Source organism: Aulonocara stuartgranti (genome assembly GCF_965226115.1).
Source record: "Aulonocara stuartgranti genome assembly, chromosome: 23".
In the NCBI taxonomy this organism is placed as follows: domain Eukaryota; kingdom Metazoa; phylum Chordata; class Actinopteri; order Cichliformes; family Cichlidae; genus Aulonocara; species Aulonocara stuartgranti.
Genome location: NC_138958.1, coordinates 22152499 through 22169976, shown reverse-complemented (window position 1 = coordinate 22169976; position 17478 = coordinate 22152499). Strand labels below are relative to the sequence as shown.

The 17478-nt window shown below is 40.7% G+C and overlaps 1 protein-coding gene across 2 annotated transcripts in view; it reads left to right on the top strand.

Moving 5' to 3' along the window:
• The first annotated feature begins 293 nt into the window (after positions 1-293).
• The window catches only part of LOC309701437 (uncharacterized protein), a 266740-nt gene continuing 249555 nt past the window's right edge, over positions 294-17478 (top strand). The window contains exons 1-10 of one of the 2 annotated variants that reach the window (XM_082525624.1): positions 294-993; positions 1891-1952; positions 2249-2683; positions 4694-6332; positions 6431-6694; positions 7187-7609; positions 9455-9856; positions 11689-12090; positions 13627-14067; positions 15009-15452. In XM_082525624.1, the coding sequence (XP_082381750.1) occupies positions 2296-2683; positions 4694-6332; positions 6431-6694; positions 7187-7609; positions 9455-9856; positions 11689-12090; positions 13627-14067; positions 15009-15452 (4403 nt within the window). In that variant the 5' untranslated portion in view covers positions 294-993; positions 1891-1952; positions 2249-2295. The remainder of the gene's footprint in view (positions 994-1890; positions 1953-2248; positions 2684-4693; positions 6333-6430; positions 6695-7186; positions 7610-9454; positions 9857-11688; positions 12091-13626; positions 14068-15008; positions 15453-17478) is intronic. The other variant, XM_082525625.1, reaches the window with a different exon arrangement.

The window sequence follows — 17478 nt, the reverse complement described above, 5'->3', positions numbered from 1 at the left end:
TGTCTGTGAAGGTTCTCAGTCATCCAGGTCATCGTAGTTTAAGGAGCTTGGAAAGAAAAGTGTCTGGACTTAAGAGGACTAGTTTTGACGTCTTCTGGTCCAATGGCGGCATCCAGTGGACCCTCCAGGCATTAAGAGTTCCGCTTTTTACAGGATGCGTTCTTATGAAAACTGGGAGTAACGACATGACTGGCGGCATTTTTCCTAAAGTCGCCAACGCGTGGACACACGCAGAAAATAAAACCGTCTGTGTGATATCTGAACACAGTGCCATACAGGTAAGATTCATCAAGAAGAGCTGGGCGGTTTTTAAAATGTAGAAACTTTATTGCTGTTTCCATATGAGATATGCAGGCAAAGGAATGACAGGCTCACACTTTTGGGCTTTCCCACTGCAAAAACACTGAGGCTAACAGCTGTGGAGGAAAGTTTTCCTGATGCCGTTGCACAGACTCGCAAGATGCGGTTTGTGTTTTTGTAGGTGACCTGATGGTAAAGAAACCAAAAATTTTGTTCTCGGCTGAACTGTAACTTATTACAGACAACATGAATTAATGAATCGTGTTCACATGTTCAGATATTATCTACCTCCACGCCCTTTTTTAAATTAGGGTTATATATGGCAAAGGCCAAATAACCCACTTCTATTTTTGTTTACCTTGTCAAGAAACGCCCATATAAACACGCCTACAAGGCATTCGCTTTTTTCCGGTTCGCGCCAAAAACATTCACGCTCATAAACCCGCGGCAGACTGTGGAGCACGGTGGACAGCAAACGGAAGGCAGGCAGGAGTTTGTAAAGAGGTTGTCCAAAGTTGTTTGGTCGAAAAAGTTGGCGGCAGGTGCTGCTGAACTTCAAAACATCTTCATCCTGCAACATCTGGACTCACAACTCGTCTTACCGTTCTTGTCTTGTTTACGGAACACCCACAGCTGACAGAAGCAGCCAGAAAACACGGGCCGGATTACCGGATTACGGTGCTAGACGGATTTGTGAGTAGAAGCGAGAGGAAAGAATTAAAATAAGGAAAAACTTTTGTATCTGTTGTTGTGGGGGAGACTTTTTTGTTTTTTAAATGGCAGGAAAAGGCTCTTTATTAGAACAGTTTGTTTTTGTAAATGAGGTTAATGAGAGAGCAAAAACACAGAGTTTTCAAATTTGGACTGAATGTGTGCTGGATTTTGTTGGGCTTTTTGGGATTTGGAGCATTTGACAAATTGTGCAGTTTTTAAAAAAAAAGCATTTTATTTAGATTAGCTGGCGTTCGGGCAACATGTTGCTGCGGGTGTTAGCACTGTGGGGCAGCGCTGTTACCCCACAGCAAGATGGTCCTGGGTTCAAATCTGTGACTTGAAAATTCATGTGTGGAGTTTGTATTTTTGTAGTGGATTTATATTGGTGATTCCATAGGTGTGAAGTTGAGTGCAAATGGTTGTCTTTCTCTGGGTGTCAAACAAGCAACCTGTCCATGGTGTACCTCACCTGTCACCCCATGGACTGAACTGTGACCTGGATAAGTGGAAGGAAATTGATGCTTGTGGTTGATTTGCATTGTTCCTCCTCCATCCAAGGTTCATCTAAAGGATGAACTCTCCTTTCCAGTACTTTGGCACAAGATTCCCACAGTGGGTTTCCAATAACCTGTTCTCCAGTTTTGGTTATCCTAGGTAAATTGTAGCCTGTTGTTCTAATGTGATGGGAGTGGCGCCCAGTGTGGTTCTCTGCTGCTGCCACAGTGTCTACTACAATTAAGTTGCAATCTTCCAAACCATGCTTTGCCTTAGAGAGGTTAAACACGACTCTCTCCATGCACTTGCCCAGCATTGATGTTAAAGCAACACATCTGTAATCAGCTGTATGTTTAACTTTCTTTCTTTTTCTTTTTTTAGACAGAACGGTGCAGAGTGCACCCAGAGTCCAGCAGAGTGCAGAAGGCACTGGAAAAAATCAAGTAAGGGCCTATTCCAACTCAGTAGCACAGGTCTTCAGCACATAATCAGCTGACACTGTTTTCTGACCATGAGGTTTAGACCTTGCCAAGCATCATGAAAATTACAGTGTTGAGGTTTATCTTTGCCTGCTTAGTTTTCTTCCTGAACTATTTTTCACACTTCTTTAACTCTAGGTTTCTCACCCTGCAGAGAGGCTTACTGTGAAATAAATTCAGTTTGAATTTTACATAAAACATAATACATCATAAGTATAATAATTAAATTAACATTTTCAAACTAGTATCTTGTTTTGCAGATCAGTGAAGTTGGTTCAGAGTGAAGGACACACCGAACTCAGAAAACATGGCTTGTACATCACAGTCTGCCAAAGATTATGTAAAGACTGCCAGAGTCCATCTTGTGAGAGAATTGAAGAATCTGTCTGTGATTGTGCAGAATTTGAATCAGAAAGGGGTTCTTGGTGAGGAAGAGGTCAGCTTAATACAGACAGAGAAAACTGATGAAAACAAAAGAAGAATGATACTGGACTCAGTCATTAAAAAAGGCGAAGAAGCCTGCTATGAGTTACTCAAGATTATAGACATGACGAGGAAGAGGACTTTAGGGAGGCTTCCTTTTCTTTCTGAGAAAACGAATGAAACTTCCAGAGAGACCAAGTTTGACCTGCACCACTGGATCAGCTGCTTTTCTTTCAAGGAAGAACCACAAATGGACAGGAACTACTTACAAGGTATTTTAGGACAAAAGTCTGGTTGTCACTTGTTTCATTTTTCATTATTTAGTTTCTTCGATGCACTAATTCTATAAAAATGTGCACAACTGCATTTAATTCATAGTATAACCCCAATTCCAAAAACTTTGAGATGCTAGGTAAAGTGTAATTAATTTTAAGATTAATAAGATTTGCAAAGTGTATAAAAACAGTTTTTATTCACAACTAAACACAGAAAACAGAAAAGATACAAAATATTGAAAATAAATAAATATATCCTGGAAAAGTAAATGATGCTAAAACAAACAGCTGGAGAAAGATTTTACCACTAAATCAGGAACAGTTTTAGGATAATGTTCCTTAGCCTAAAACTATAAAGACATTGGATATCTCATCATCTGCAGTGTATAATGCAATGATTCAGAGAATCTATACATGCAAGGGTCATGGCTGAAAAACATTATCCGTATAACTGTGCTATTTTGATCCTCAGGCAGCACAGGTTTAAAAACGGGCATCATTCTGTCATGGAAATACCTGCATGCACTCAGAAATACTTCTATATATCACTGCCTGTGAACACAGTTCACCAGGCCGTCCACAAATGGCAATTAATGCTCTATCATGCAAAGAAACCATATTTGAACACAAAGAGAAATGCTGCTGTCTTCTCTGGGACAAAAGCTAATTTAAAATGGACTGAGGCAGGGTGCAAAACTGTTCTGAGGTTACAAGAATTGAAAGGTGAAATTCTTTTTAGTCATCATGGACATCATGTCCTTGTTATTGGTTCTCACTTAAGGAGCCTGTATCTTTGATAGTATGGAGATGCTTCAGTGCCTATATATATATACATACGTGTGTGTGTGTGTGTGTGTGTGTGTGTGTGTGTGTGTGTGTGTGTGTGTGTGTGTGTGTGTGTGTGTTTTAGAGCAACATATGCCCACATCCAGACGACAACCTTTTCAGGGAAGGCCTTGCATATTTTGGCAATAAGTTGCTAAACTGAAGACTGTTTGTGGTAGAAGAGTTTTGGTGCTGAGCTGGCTGGTCTGCAGTCCAAACCTTTCGCCAGCTTAAAACAGTTGGTACATGAAACCGAAGATATGACAAAGAAGACCCAGGACTGAGTACATAGAATCCTACATCAGACACAAATGGGACAACATTCCCCCTACAAAAGTTCAGCAACTGGTCTCCTTAGTTCCCAAAAATCCATGTTCAGTGTTGTTAAAAGAAGAGGGGATGCTACACAATGGGGGGGGAAATGCACCTGTTGAGACTGTCATTGCTGTCAAAATCAAGATGAACTAAATATGACAAATATATCATTTTCAGTCTCTCCTTTTGCCTTCAAAACTGCCTTAATTCGTTGTGGCACAGATTCAACAAGGTGCTAGAAACATTCCATAGATATTTTGGTCCATTTTGACATGATGGCATCACATAGTTGCTGCAGATTTGTCAGCTGTACGTCCATGATGTAAATCTCCCAGCTCTGGACAGCCCAAAGGTACTTCGTTGGATTGGGTTCTGACTGTGGAGACCATTTGAGTACCATGAACTACTTGCCATGGTCAAACCAGTTACTTTATTTGACATGCTGTGTGTTCTCACTGGATGCAGCCATCACTGTCTTCATAAAGCAATGGACTCAGGTAGGCTGTGAAAATCCCTGTAGATCAGTAGTTTCTCAAATACCCAGACCAGACCATCTGGCCCAAACAGCAATGCCAATTTCAATGTCAATTAAATAACCTTTCTTCTCCACTCTCTGATAGTCAGTTTGAACTTCAGTAGGTTGTCTTGACCATGTCCACATGCCTAAATACACTGGTGTCATGTGATTGACTGTTTACTTTAATAAACTGTTGAACACCAGCTATTTCGTTAGGTATATGTTCTACTGTAAATAAAATGTTTTTGAGCTGTGCCAATCATTGAATTTTGTTTTTTTTATTTACATTTTACTTAGTGTTCCAGCTTTTTAAAATTAAGGTTGTAAATTTGTTTATTTCTGTTTTGTAGGACCGAGGCCATGCCACAGATATCAGGAAAAGTTAAAATTAAAAGTAAAGAAATTATTAAATGACTTTTGGGCATCAAGTAAAAACCTGTTTGAAGAAAACAAGAAGCCAGATCTGTTGTACATTTCTCTTATATTAGACACACAGAGCAATGCTTCTCCAACTAAAATAAAGAAACTGAAGAAAAAGAAAAGCAAGCTGAGTCGCCCTAAAAAGCTAAGGACATACATCCCTGAAGAGAAACCAGACATTTCTCCCAGTGAGCTGCTGAAAACAGATAAAAACATACTCTTGGTTGGAAAACCTGGTATTGGAAAGACAGCACTGACTCATGAAATGCTGAGACTCTGGGCAGAAAGAGAAAGTGGTGAGCTTGATTACATGTTTTACTTTGACATGAGGGAAAAAGCACACATCATGAATGTTAAAAACTTGGAGGATCTGCTTTTCACTGTGTTCAGTGAACCAGATGAAGGCAAAGATGCGGTCTTACAGGATATAAAGAGACACTCTGATAACGTTACAATCATTTTTGATGGACTCACAGATATCTCTTCATCAGTGGTGGAGAAACTTCTGAACAAAGACCTACTGCCGCTCGCAAAGATCATCATAACATGCAGACCAGATGATGAGGATGAAGACTTGTTTTCTGGGGACTTTGACAGAGTGGAGGTGAAAGGCTTTAGTGAGCAGACTATAAAAACATACTTATCTGCAACACTCGGTGAAGATCAGAAGAAAGTTTTGAGTAACTTGGAACTGATAACTCTTTGTCATGTCCCCATGTATGCACTGATGGTGGCTGCTTGCTTTTCATCAAAAGATGCTCCACAGCCATGTACAATAACTGAGATATACATCAATATTGTTCGATTCTGCCTTCAGATAAACAGCAAAACAAAGAAAAAAGATCTAAATTCCTTCATCAGCACCAAGACAGAAGAAATTCTGTCTCTGGCTGAAGCTGCTTTTAGTGCAACTCAACAAAAAACTGTGAATCTGACAGACCTGACCTGTAAAGACATCTGTGTCCTGTCCTTCCTGAAACCACTTCTCATTAAGGAGGCCGTGACTGAAACAATAACCACACATGCATTCCTCCATTACACAGTGCAGGAGTTTTTTGCAGCACTGTGGCTCCTGAAGAATCCTGATAAAGTCAGAGATGTTTTTCAGCAGTGCCTCACAGAGGAGAAGAAACACATGAAACATCTGATCCCCTTCATGTGTCGATTGTTGAATGAGAAGAGCCCAAGTTTGATGAAGCATCTGATTCCAGATCAGGACCTGAAGAATACATCTAACTGGTTCTTCAAGGAGCTGATTAACACATTTCTTCCTCATCTGTGTGAGCAAGAAGAGGCTGATACTGAGGGCAGTGGGCTCCATGTCGACATACTGTTCTTATGCCAGTGCTTGTATGAGTCCCAGAGTCCTGAAGCATGCGTCTACCTTCTAGACAAACTGGACTACCATCTTGACCTCAGTGGAGACAGTCTGGATCCTTACCCTTGCTGTGCTGTGGCCTATGTGGTCACTCAGTCAAAAGAAAGGAAAATAAGGCTGAACCTCGAGGACGTGATGATATCAGAACAAGGAATGAGACAGCTGTTTGAATGCCTTGAAAATGTTGAGTGGTATGAATTTGGTTTTTTTTTTTCTTTTTTTGGTTTCAACACACAGTGAGAATTTTAATGCTGGTTAGTTTCATAATGATCTTTTCTTTCAATTATAGGTATAACCTTCTGCCTCAACAGCTTTGGAAAGCTTTCCTTCTCAGCGAAGAGCAGATGGACTTCGTAACCTTACTTAGTCTTGATGGAAATCATTTACACCTTCCAACTCAAGGTGAAAAGCAGCTGTTTGAAAGAGCTGTGGAAGTCATGCAGTGGATGTCTACAAAGGTTAATGTCTGCCTCTACTGGAACAGAGAAACTCCTGCCTGCCAGAGTCTGTGTGAGTCTCTGTTAGAGGCTTTGCCATTCATCAGCTCACTCAGGTATGTAGCTTTGGCTCTTGCATATTAAATAGTCTGCTTGGTTTTATCCAGTCTTTTGATAGTAAAGTTAAAATACCTCTGTTTGTGACTTTTTTTAACAACAATATATCAGAATTTAACATTTTAGCAGAACAGGTGAACAACTCATTTAAAGTTGAGTCCTTCTAGTGCTCAGTCTAAGGAGCCCGTCCATCTATCCAACCACTCATTCATCCTTCCATCCATTCTCCATTCCCGTAAGGAGTCTAATTAAATTAATAATTCCATGATTCAGAATCCGACAGGTCCCAGGCTGGTGTTTATCTTGTTGAATTTAAAATTCTGATGTCTGTTATTTTTATTATTCTCCTTTGGAATCACAGACATTGTGCACAACAAGTCTATATGTGTAGCACTAGCACGTAATGTATCAAGATTTGTGCTGAAGACTAAAGGTTTTACAGAATGTACAACAGAAATGTGTCTAATCAGTTCTGAAATTCTGCTATTCAGCTTCAGATGTCCAGTTTTTTGGAGCCATGAGAAATACCATGGGACACTGGAGAAGGAGCAGGAGAATCTGTTCATGGATTTATGCCTGAAAGCAGCACTTAATAACGGAGCAAAGTTTTACAATGTTGCGAAGAAGCTTCTTTCATTGTTTCTTGTTAAAACTGAGTTAGAAAACATCCTTCTTGATTTATATCAACATATTAAAAGCAGAGGATTTTCAGTTAACTTTGAAACACTGAGGCCGTGTTTTCAGTCCACTCCTGCAGTCTGGTCCATAAATCTCTCAGAGAGAAAGACCTCCAGCCTCCTGGAAGTGCTGAAACTCCAACCAGAGAAGAAACAAGTGAAGCTGACAGGCTGCTCACATGAAGAGAGTGAAGTGAGGAGTTTCCTGCAGTGTCTGCCTTATATCTCACAGCTCAGGTAAATGAATTGTACTTTACATGATTAACTCTACATAAAATCTCTCCAAATTATACTTTTTTGCAACCACTTTTTGATTTTCATAAGAACCACAACCTCTCCTACAGATTTTTAGTGAAAAGTAATTCATTTATCCTGAATATAACAGTTTGTCTTGAGCTTTTGCAATACAACTTACAAACAAACTTACAACATCATACAGTACAACAACCTGTGAAATGTGATGGATCATGAGAAAAATGAGCTCCTGACTAGGGATGGGTATCGAAACCCGGTTCTTGTTGAGAACCGGTTCCCACTGTTTCAATTCCTTGGAATTGTTTGCCATTTTTGCAAACGATTCCCTTATCGATTCCAGTCGCCCCGAATGACGTCATCACGTTGCGGAGCGTCATTTACCTGGCAGGAAACACGGCGCGTAAGCGGCTCAAACGCTCAAAAGTTTGGTTATACTTTACGAGAACGGATGACAACAGGGCAACTTGCAATACTTGCAAAGTAGATATTTAATTTAAGGGAGGAAACACTGCGAATATGCAAAAGCATTTGCTCACAAAACACGTGATGACCTTAAATGAATGTCGTGTTTTTAATTCCGCTCCGGACTCGTGAATCTCAACCCAGCAGCAGCGGTAACGTTTGCACGTCCTCTCCCGTTAATGCGGCAGGTAAATAATCAACTAACAGTGCATATTATGTTAGTGCGATCTGCCTTATTACAAAACCTGCCATTACTGAGCATTTAGGTGACCATGATGAGAGAGACAGAGTCTGGCTGGCTCAGATGCTGGCAGCTCTCGCTGCAGTCTACCGGTAGCATCTCCTTTCAGGCCAGGATAGACGAATGTCACCCAGCAGTGACTAAGTTTGTGGTAAAAGGCTTGAACGCATTTGCCACAGCAGATGCCCCCGATTTTCGGTAAGTGAATGCGTTTAATTGTAGGCAGGGACATTACTGGATATTCTTGTGCAATTGCTACAGAATAATTCATGTTATACTTTGTTACTGCTACAGAAGAATATTTATTTTATTATTTTACATTTACAATTTTTTTCCCAGGGACCCTGTGACACCCCATTGAAGAGCCGTAGGCTGTGGATCTCTTAAGATCTCACTGTTGGGTTTGTAAGGCCATGTTACTCCTAAATTTCTATCTTGTTCAAAGAGAAGATAAAAAACAAAGTTCTAAGCTAATCGACCTTAGTGTTCTCCTTTTTTAAAAAGAATCGATAAGAGAATCGATAAAGAATCGAATCGTTAAACAGAATCTAAAATGGAATTGGAATCGTGAAAATCTTATCAATACCCATCCCTACTCCTGACATTGTGTTTTACATCATCCACTTTTTTTAGAGGGTCAATTTTAAGCTAGCTGATGGACTGAAACTCAGTTTAAATCACTTACCCAGCTCAACGTTTTTTGAACTGCCTGAATGGCCATTTTAAGGAAACTAACAAAAGAAAAGTGACTAAAGGGAAAGCTATCCAGGGCTCAGAGCTGGCAACATGCAAACAGCCCTCATACGAACAAAGGATCAAAGTGATTATGACCAAAGTACTTATTGGTAAAATAATGGAGACAAGTGAAAAAAGACTAAAGGGTCAATGTCCTATTATGTGGCATGTCACACAGAGACTGAGTATGTCAGCATACTCTATCTGGTGGAGGGGTTGAACGTGAGCAATAGCTTCTCTTCCAGTTTGTTCCTCCTGAGAACTCTTGGGAAGTGGAGACACTGTTGGGATGTCTGTTCATTACAAGATGGAGTCTATCAGTAGTGTGTGGTTGGATTTATGAAGCTGAGATCAAATACTCACTAAATGTTTCCTTCTCATTGTTCCAGTGTTGACACTAGCTGTTCAGATAAAGAAACCAGGTTCTTTGGGAATCTGTTCTGTGCAGCAGCAGAGAGAGAACAGCAGACAGGAGAGGAGATACTGGAGCTGTTATCATCAGTGTGCATATATAAAACATTCCCTCTGAAATGGAAATGGTGTGATTTCCTCATGGACCTGTACTCTTATAAGACTAAAAAAGGCTTGAGTGTCCTTCCATCATTACAGTCAGTTTTCCAGTCAACTCCTGCCGTCTGGTCCATAAACCTCTCAGAGAGAAAGACCTCCATCCTCCTGGAAGTGCTGAAACTCCAACCAGAGAAGAAACAAGTGAAGCTGACAGGCTGCTCACATGAAGAGAGTGAAGTGAGGAGTTTACTCCAGTGTCTGCCTTATATCTCACAGCTCAGGTAAATGTACTGCACTAACATGATTAACTCTACATAAAAGCTCTCCAAGTTATATTTTTTGCAACCACTATTTGATTTTCATAAGAACCATAGAATGCTTGTCAATACTTGCATTGGCTTGTACATATTATGAACTAATAACTGGACAAATGCAGTTTACCAAGTTGAGCTGATAAATAAAAATACCAAACAGAAGAGTTTTTGTGGAACCATCGCAAGCAATGCATGGGTGATAGTGTTGTGGGACTTTGATATTAATCGACTTTTGAAATATTCATAAATAAAAGGGCAAGCATGAGTCTTGATCGCTCATATGGCAGTGACGTGCAGCGGCATGTTCATCCTACTTATGACGTGCAAAGTAGACTAAGTAGGTGACATAAAAGAAAAAAAAGAATTTGGGAGCAGCGTTTGAGATACTTTTTTACGTTATCATGGGGTCACAAGCCAGTAAAACACATAAGTTAACTTAAAGAAACGATTGTACGGTTATGCGGCCAGGTTTCAACAGTATTGGAAGGAGCTGGCAAAATGAGAAATTAATGTTATGGAAGATCTCTTTTTGTGCTGATACTTTTAAATATCTTAGATCATAATCCTGCCTACACCATTAAAATGGCTGCTCCAAAACAAGTCAAAAAATTTTGTTAAAGAAAATTAGAGAACTGGAGGCTATTGGAAGGCCTCAAACCAGATGGTGGACTCCTGAAGGGAGCCGTCAAGCTGAAGAAAGAGTCTTAACAAGCTTGGTCAGCCTGTGGGACTGCAGAGGCAACTGACAGCTACTACTGGATTATGACTTCAACAGTAACTGAAGGAAAAACTTGTGGAATGAGTTCAATGACACCATGGAACAAGACTTTCGGTGGACATCATGCAGAGATCTGAGCCAGTGCCTCTTCACCTTGGTTTTAGGAAGAACAGTAGAGTTTTCATCCTGATTTTGGAACAATGGACCAACTCTTCATCCTCTTGAAGGGACGTGAGTTGGTTCAAGCAGTCCACATGTATTTGGTGGACTTAGTGAAGGCATTGAACTGTTCCTCTGGGATTCCTTTATTGGGTGCTTTAGCAGTACAGGTTATCAGGCCTGTTGTTATGAGCTTTTCAGTACCTGCACAACCACAGTAAGCGCTTGATTGCCAGCAAAACGTCAGAATCATTTCTACTGGGTGTTGGACTACTGGGTCGTCCACCTAGCCACCTACAAGGAGGCTAGGTAGAGGTCACTTACCTAGAAGTTGATCTTATTTCTGCGTTTTGCAGATGTTGTGGTTCTGTTGGCTTCATTAGATGGTTTGCAGTGGAGGGGTTTTAAGCCAAGTATAAAGTGGTGAGAATGAGAAGCATCCCGAAATTTGAGGCCATGGTTCTTGGTTGGAAAGGAGTGGAGCTTCCACTGTTGGTTAGAGACGTTTTGTTGCCCCAAATGGATTTCAAGTATCTTGGGGTCTTGATCATGAGTGAGGCGAGAGGGAAATTGACACCTCAGGTGACACATCAGACATATTGAGTGTAAAAGCAAAGCTGTCAATTTACTGGTCAATTTACAGCCCAACCCTCATCTATGGTCATGAACTCTGGGTAGAGACAGAAAAATTGACATCCAAAGGGTGGGTGTGTGAGGTCAGATATTTAGGAGGGAATCAGAGTAGAATCATTACACCTAGACAATAGTATAATATATCAGAGTGAGTTTTCAAAGTTTTGTAGTGCTCTCACATATGCTAAAATTGCCAAAGACTTTAAAATGCATCTCCATAAACTTTATATAGCCGCTTGAAGTTACTCATTGATTGCAGGCTCAAAATGTTTCTTCCTTTTTGTTCCAGTGTTATTCCGTGGAAGTTAGATGAAGAAATCAGGTTCTTTGGGAGTGTGTTCTGTGCAGCAGCAGAGAGAGAGCAGCAGACAGGAGAGAAGATACTGGAGCTGTTATCATCAGTGTGCAGATACAAAGGATTTCCTGTCAAACAGAAATTGTGTGATTTTCTTGTGGATCTGTACTCTTATGAGACCAAAACAGGATCGAGTATTCTTCATTCATTACAGTCAATTTTCCAGTCAGCTCCTGCAGTCTTTTCCATAAACCTCTCACAGAGAAAGACCTCCATCCTCCTGGAAGTGCTGAAACTCCAACCAGACAAGAAACAGGTGAAGCTGATAGGCTGCTCACATGAAGAGAGTGAAGTGAGGAATTTCCTTGAATGTCTGCCTTATATCTCAAAACTCAGGTAAGCAAATTGTACTTTGCATCATTAATGCTACATCAGATGCTTTGAAAATGATTTATAGATGTATTTTAAGCCAAAAAGTTTGGTATTATTGTACGGTTTAAGTATTCATATAAATGCAGCACAAAAAGTAAGAAATTTTATCTTTGGTTGATTATTTATTTCTTTGCTTCTTAGCAATACATCTCATACTGTTGGAAAGCCTGTGTATTACAAGTAAGGAAAATGTTTTGTGGGTTGAACACTTGAGGGATCAGTTGGGCATGCTGTTCATGGCAGAGTCAACAACACAGCTACATTGGCTGACTTGCAAGAATGGGATGCCATCCCAAGGCAGTGTGTGACCAAGCTGGTGACCAGCCCAACCAGGAGGAGGTACCAGGCTTTTGTGGTTGTGTATGGTTCTGCCAGGTGCTACTGAGGCACCTGTTTATTAAATGAATCATTTGTTATATTGCAAATATGTCTTGTTTCTTCAGACTTCAATCCCCCAATTCAATAAATGACACCTTTCAAAAGTGAATAGCAGAATAGGCAGTTTGTGTCATGGTCCTGGGCCATGTTGGCCCAGTATTCTTAGTTTTCTTGTATGTTTGTATTTTGTTCCCTATTTAGGCCATGTTTCCTGAGTTGCCCTGTTGTGTTGTTCCCTAAGTGTTTTCCCTTCGTGGCTTTTACCCCCTGTGTGCCCCTCTGTGTATCTGTGAGCCCTCGTCTCTCCTTATGTTTTATTCCATGTTTCCCCAGCCCGTTATGTCTGTGTTTTCCCCGTGCTCTCTCTCCTCCTGTCTGAACCTCTGTACTTCCTGTTTGACTCTGCCCGTCTCCCGTCAGTGTTATGTTCACCCCGCCCTGTCTCGTTATGGTTATCTGTGTCAGCTGTGTTCCCCGTGTGTTCCCACTTTCCTCGTTAACCCTCTGTGTATTTCTGTCTGCGTCTCCCTCTGTTCGGCGTCGCGTTCTCCCTCATGCTGTGTGTGGTTCTCCCCGTGTCTTCTGGTATATGTTACAATTAGCTTTTCCCAGTGTAGTTTAGTTTTGTATTGCTTTGGTATCACTGCTTTCGTTTGTCACCTGTCAGCAATAAAGCTGCATTTTGAGTTTATCCCCTGAGTCCGTGAGTTTGCATTTTGGGTCCTCATCCTGCCTGCCACACAGCGACCATGACAGTTTGGTATTGGCAGAAAAGATTTGGCAAGTTTTGCTCACCCCACAAATGCAGTTTCCTTACAAATGTGGCCCCATTTGAGGGGAAACAAAGCATGTTTTCAACAGGACTTAATGCCAAAAAGCATTGTTACCGCAAAGAAATAATTGACTAAACGCAAATTTCTTCACTTTTTCTGTTAGTGTTTGTGTTGTGAGTCAGTCACAGTCTAAAAACAATGTTCAGCTGCTCTGATGGAAGGCGGCTTTAAAATGGACTTTCATTATTTACAGGACACACATGGACAAGATGGAGTCCATCAGTAATGTGTGGTTGTTTATGCAGCTCAGATGAAATCATCACTAAATCGTTCCTTCTTATTGTTCCAGTGTTGTTCCTTGGTGGTCAGATCTTTATGAAGGAACCAAAAGAACCTTGATTATTCTGTTCTGTGCAGCAGCAGAGAGAGAACAGCAGACAGGAGAAAAGATACTGGAGCTGTTATCATCAGTGTGCACATATCAAACATTCCCTTTTAATGACAGAGACATTTCTGATGAATATCAGTGTGACTTCTTGTTGGATCTGTACTCCCATATGAAGGCCTATGAGTCTAAAACAGGCTTGAGTGTCCTTCCATCATTACAGTCAGTTTTCCAGTCAGCTCCTGCAGTCTGGTCCATAAACCTCTCAGAGAGAAAGACCTCCATCCTCCTGGAAGTGCTGAAACTCCAACCAGAGAAGAAACAAGTGGAGCTGAGAGGCTGCTCACATGAAGAGAGTGAAGTGAGGAGTTTCCTTGAATGTCTGCCTTATATCTCACAGCTCAGGTAAATTAATTCTACTTTACATCATTAATCCCAAAAGCTGATTCTGTCTGTCTGGATGTAGCATTTTTTGTGGGCGAAATATTCCATCACTCATCCAAGTGACTACTTCAGTCTTAGCTGACTGCAGCTGAATACAGTACATTGGCATAACGATTGAAACTAACAACCCTTGGTGAGTCCTTCCTCGACATTCAAGTGTGTGTATGAAAGCACTGGGCACAGGTACAAGACACTGTTTTGATGATTGTAGTGAGGCTCATTTAGTGAACAACGGGTAGCACCATTGGTCGCTCGTCCCTGCAGATTGCTTAACCAAGTGGCCCATCATTGTATGAATTTTTTGGTTGCTTGAACTGCTATTTTAATTACATCGTGGTAGTGAATAATAATAATCAAGCAACAATTAACTGAATGTTAATGTTCTTACCCTGCGGTTTAACTTCTACAGCACAAGTCTTGTAATTAATTTGCAACACCATTGCCTTGTCAATAATAAGCCTGTGTGCTTTTGATTGGTAATATAACTACCATTATTAAAAATTAAACAATGAAGCAACCACCAGGGAAAATAAACCTGGTCCACAAACACTAGTAAAGGAATCAACAAATGTGCTCTGAAAGCGAATCTACAGATATTATCTCCATTTTCCACATACCTGTGCCGGTCACTGCCATCTGCAACCAAGATGAGAGCAAAATGCTGTGAGAGACTGGACAGTGGGCTACAGGCGCACCTTATAATAAAGTTAGAGGAGATTCGGAGAAGTGACTGTATTTACAAGCACTACTCCAAAGTGAAATACTTACCACAAAGAATTTCTCCCTACAGTTATGAGTAAGGAATACAGTTAGAAATATGAACAAGATGGAGTCCATAAGTAGGTTGTATTTATGTAGCTAACATCAAATCATCACTAAGTGTTTCCTTCTTATTGTTCCAGTGTTCATCCTCCAGTAGAATTTTATAAAGAAATCAGGTTCTTTGTGAATCTGTTCTGTGCAGCAGCAGAGAGAGCGCAGCAGACAGGAGAGAAGATACTGGAGCTGTTATCATCAGTGTGCAGCTTTGAAACATTCCCTCTAAATAACAGAGACATGGGTGTTGAAGAAAATGAATATCAGTCTGACTTCCTGCTGGATCTGTACTCCCATGTGAAGGACTGTGAGACTAAAACAGGCTTGAGTGTCCTTCCATCATTACAGTCAGTTTTCCAGTCAGCTCCTGCAGTCTGGTCCATAAACCTCTCAGAGAGAAAGACCTCCATCCTCCTGGAAGTGCTGAAACTCCAACCAGAGAAGAAACAAGTGAAGCTGAGAGGCTGCTCACATGAAGAGAGTGAAGTGAGGAGTTTCCTGCAGTGTCTGCCTTACATCTCACACCTCAGGTAAATAAGTCATCATTTCTGTTACTATATACTGTATCTGTTCAGAAATGTATTGCTGGGATATTTTAAGCTAAACAAATCCAAAAATTATTTTTACAAAATCCAATAGTGATATATTTTTTCATCATTATTGAAACGATATTTGTGACTTCATTTATATGTTGTCATATTTCAGTTTTATTTCAGTTCTTCCCTTATTTAAGAGGGAAACATTGCGCCCTGTAAACAACTGTGTTTATTAGACCTTTTCTTCAGCTGAAACATGTGCAAACATACATAGAAATACAGCATAGAGAGTAGAAACAGTTTGTAAAATTCTAACAACCTTTTTAACAAAGCCTGAACTCTTTGGCTACGTTCACACTGCAGGTGAAAGCGCATCAAATCCAACTTTTTTGATTCTATGCGACCCATATGCGATCATGGTATGACAGTGTGAACAGCACAAATCCGATATTGTCAAATCCATCCTGGGTCACTTTCGTATGTGGTACTGAATCCGATACATATCTGATGTTTTAGAAAGCGACTGCTGTTTGAACGGTCATGTCGCATTAAATACGTCTTTTACGTCAGTGACACAAAACAGACGCCAATTATCAGCACCGGAGAAGACATCGTGAACGCTTCCTGGCCATCCCGTGTAGATGTTAGTGAAACTGTTAGGAAGACAACGTGAACATTTTATTTGTACTGTAAAATCTGCAGATTCTGACAGAAATCAGCAACTATCCTTTGAAGCACCGCTCCTCTCTAAAACAGCAATAAAGATCATTATTAGGCCATATGTAAATAACAAAATAACTTTATAACTTAAAGCAAAATTGGGAAACATAAAGTCCGAAACAAGTCTTTATATTAAGGGCTATCAGTCAAACAATATTGTTTGCTCTGAGTCTAAACAGAGCGCGTTGTGTGTGACGTCGTCTTTTGCGGATGCGGGCCGCTTTGAGGGTTCACACTAGAGCACATTTGCTGTCACATTTTATTTGTAGTGTGAACGAGCAGACAGAAAAATCAGATTTGATCAAAAAATCGGAATTGAGCATTAAGACCTGCAGTGTGAACGTAGCCTTAGTGTCAGGGCTAACAAGTGGGTGGATTCAGACGTAGAGTTGGAGGAGCTCAACAGTGTGTTTATTTACAGTGCCAAAAATATTTACAACAATCTCAACAATGTGCAGGGGGAAAAGGCATTCTGGGCAGGGGATCCAAAGTGTCCAAAGTGTAGAGTGCTCTCACTCTCTCACACTCAGGGTCAGGCTCGTGACACCACAGGAGAAATTCCAAAAAAACTGTGCATAGGGAAATAGACGGTCAAAATCTGCAACGGCACAGGCAGAGCACAATGCAGTCAAGGCCAGGGTTACAACTAACTGTTTCAGTTTAACAATCCAGTGATTGAAAAAGGAAATTATAAGCCATCAATGAATGCACAAGTAAAATAGTAAACACCCCTTCCAACCTAATTCAGAAACTGAGTAGGAAGGTGAAGCTACTGTTGTACAAGATATGAAGTGTAGATGTTGTTGTTCCACTCATGTTCATCACAAACCACAAACAGCTACACTTCAGTGCGCAGTGATTGCACACACAGGATTAGTGTTTGTGTTAGAGCACTTCGCTCTCACTCTGCAGGCCTACTTGTTGTTCCTAGAGTATTTAAAAGTAGAATGGGAGGCAGAGCCTTCAGTTTTCAGGCCCCTCTTCTGTGGAACCAGCTTCCAGTTTGGATTCAGGAGACAGACACTATCTCTACTTTTAAGATTAGGCTTAAAACTTTCCTTTTTGGTAAAGCATATAGTTAGGGCTGGACCAGGTGACCCTGAACCCTCCCTTAGTTATGCTGCAATAGATGTAGGCTGCCGGGGGATTCCCATGATGCACTGAGTTTTTCCTTTCTCACTCAGTATGTGTTAATAGACCTCTCTGCATTGAATCATATCTGTTATTAATCTCTGTCTCTCTTCCACAGCATGTCTTTTATCCTGTCTTCCTTCTCTCACCCCTCCCTGAGCCTGGTTCT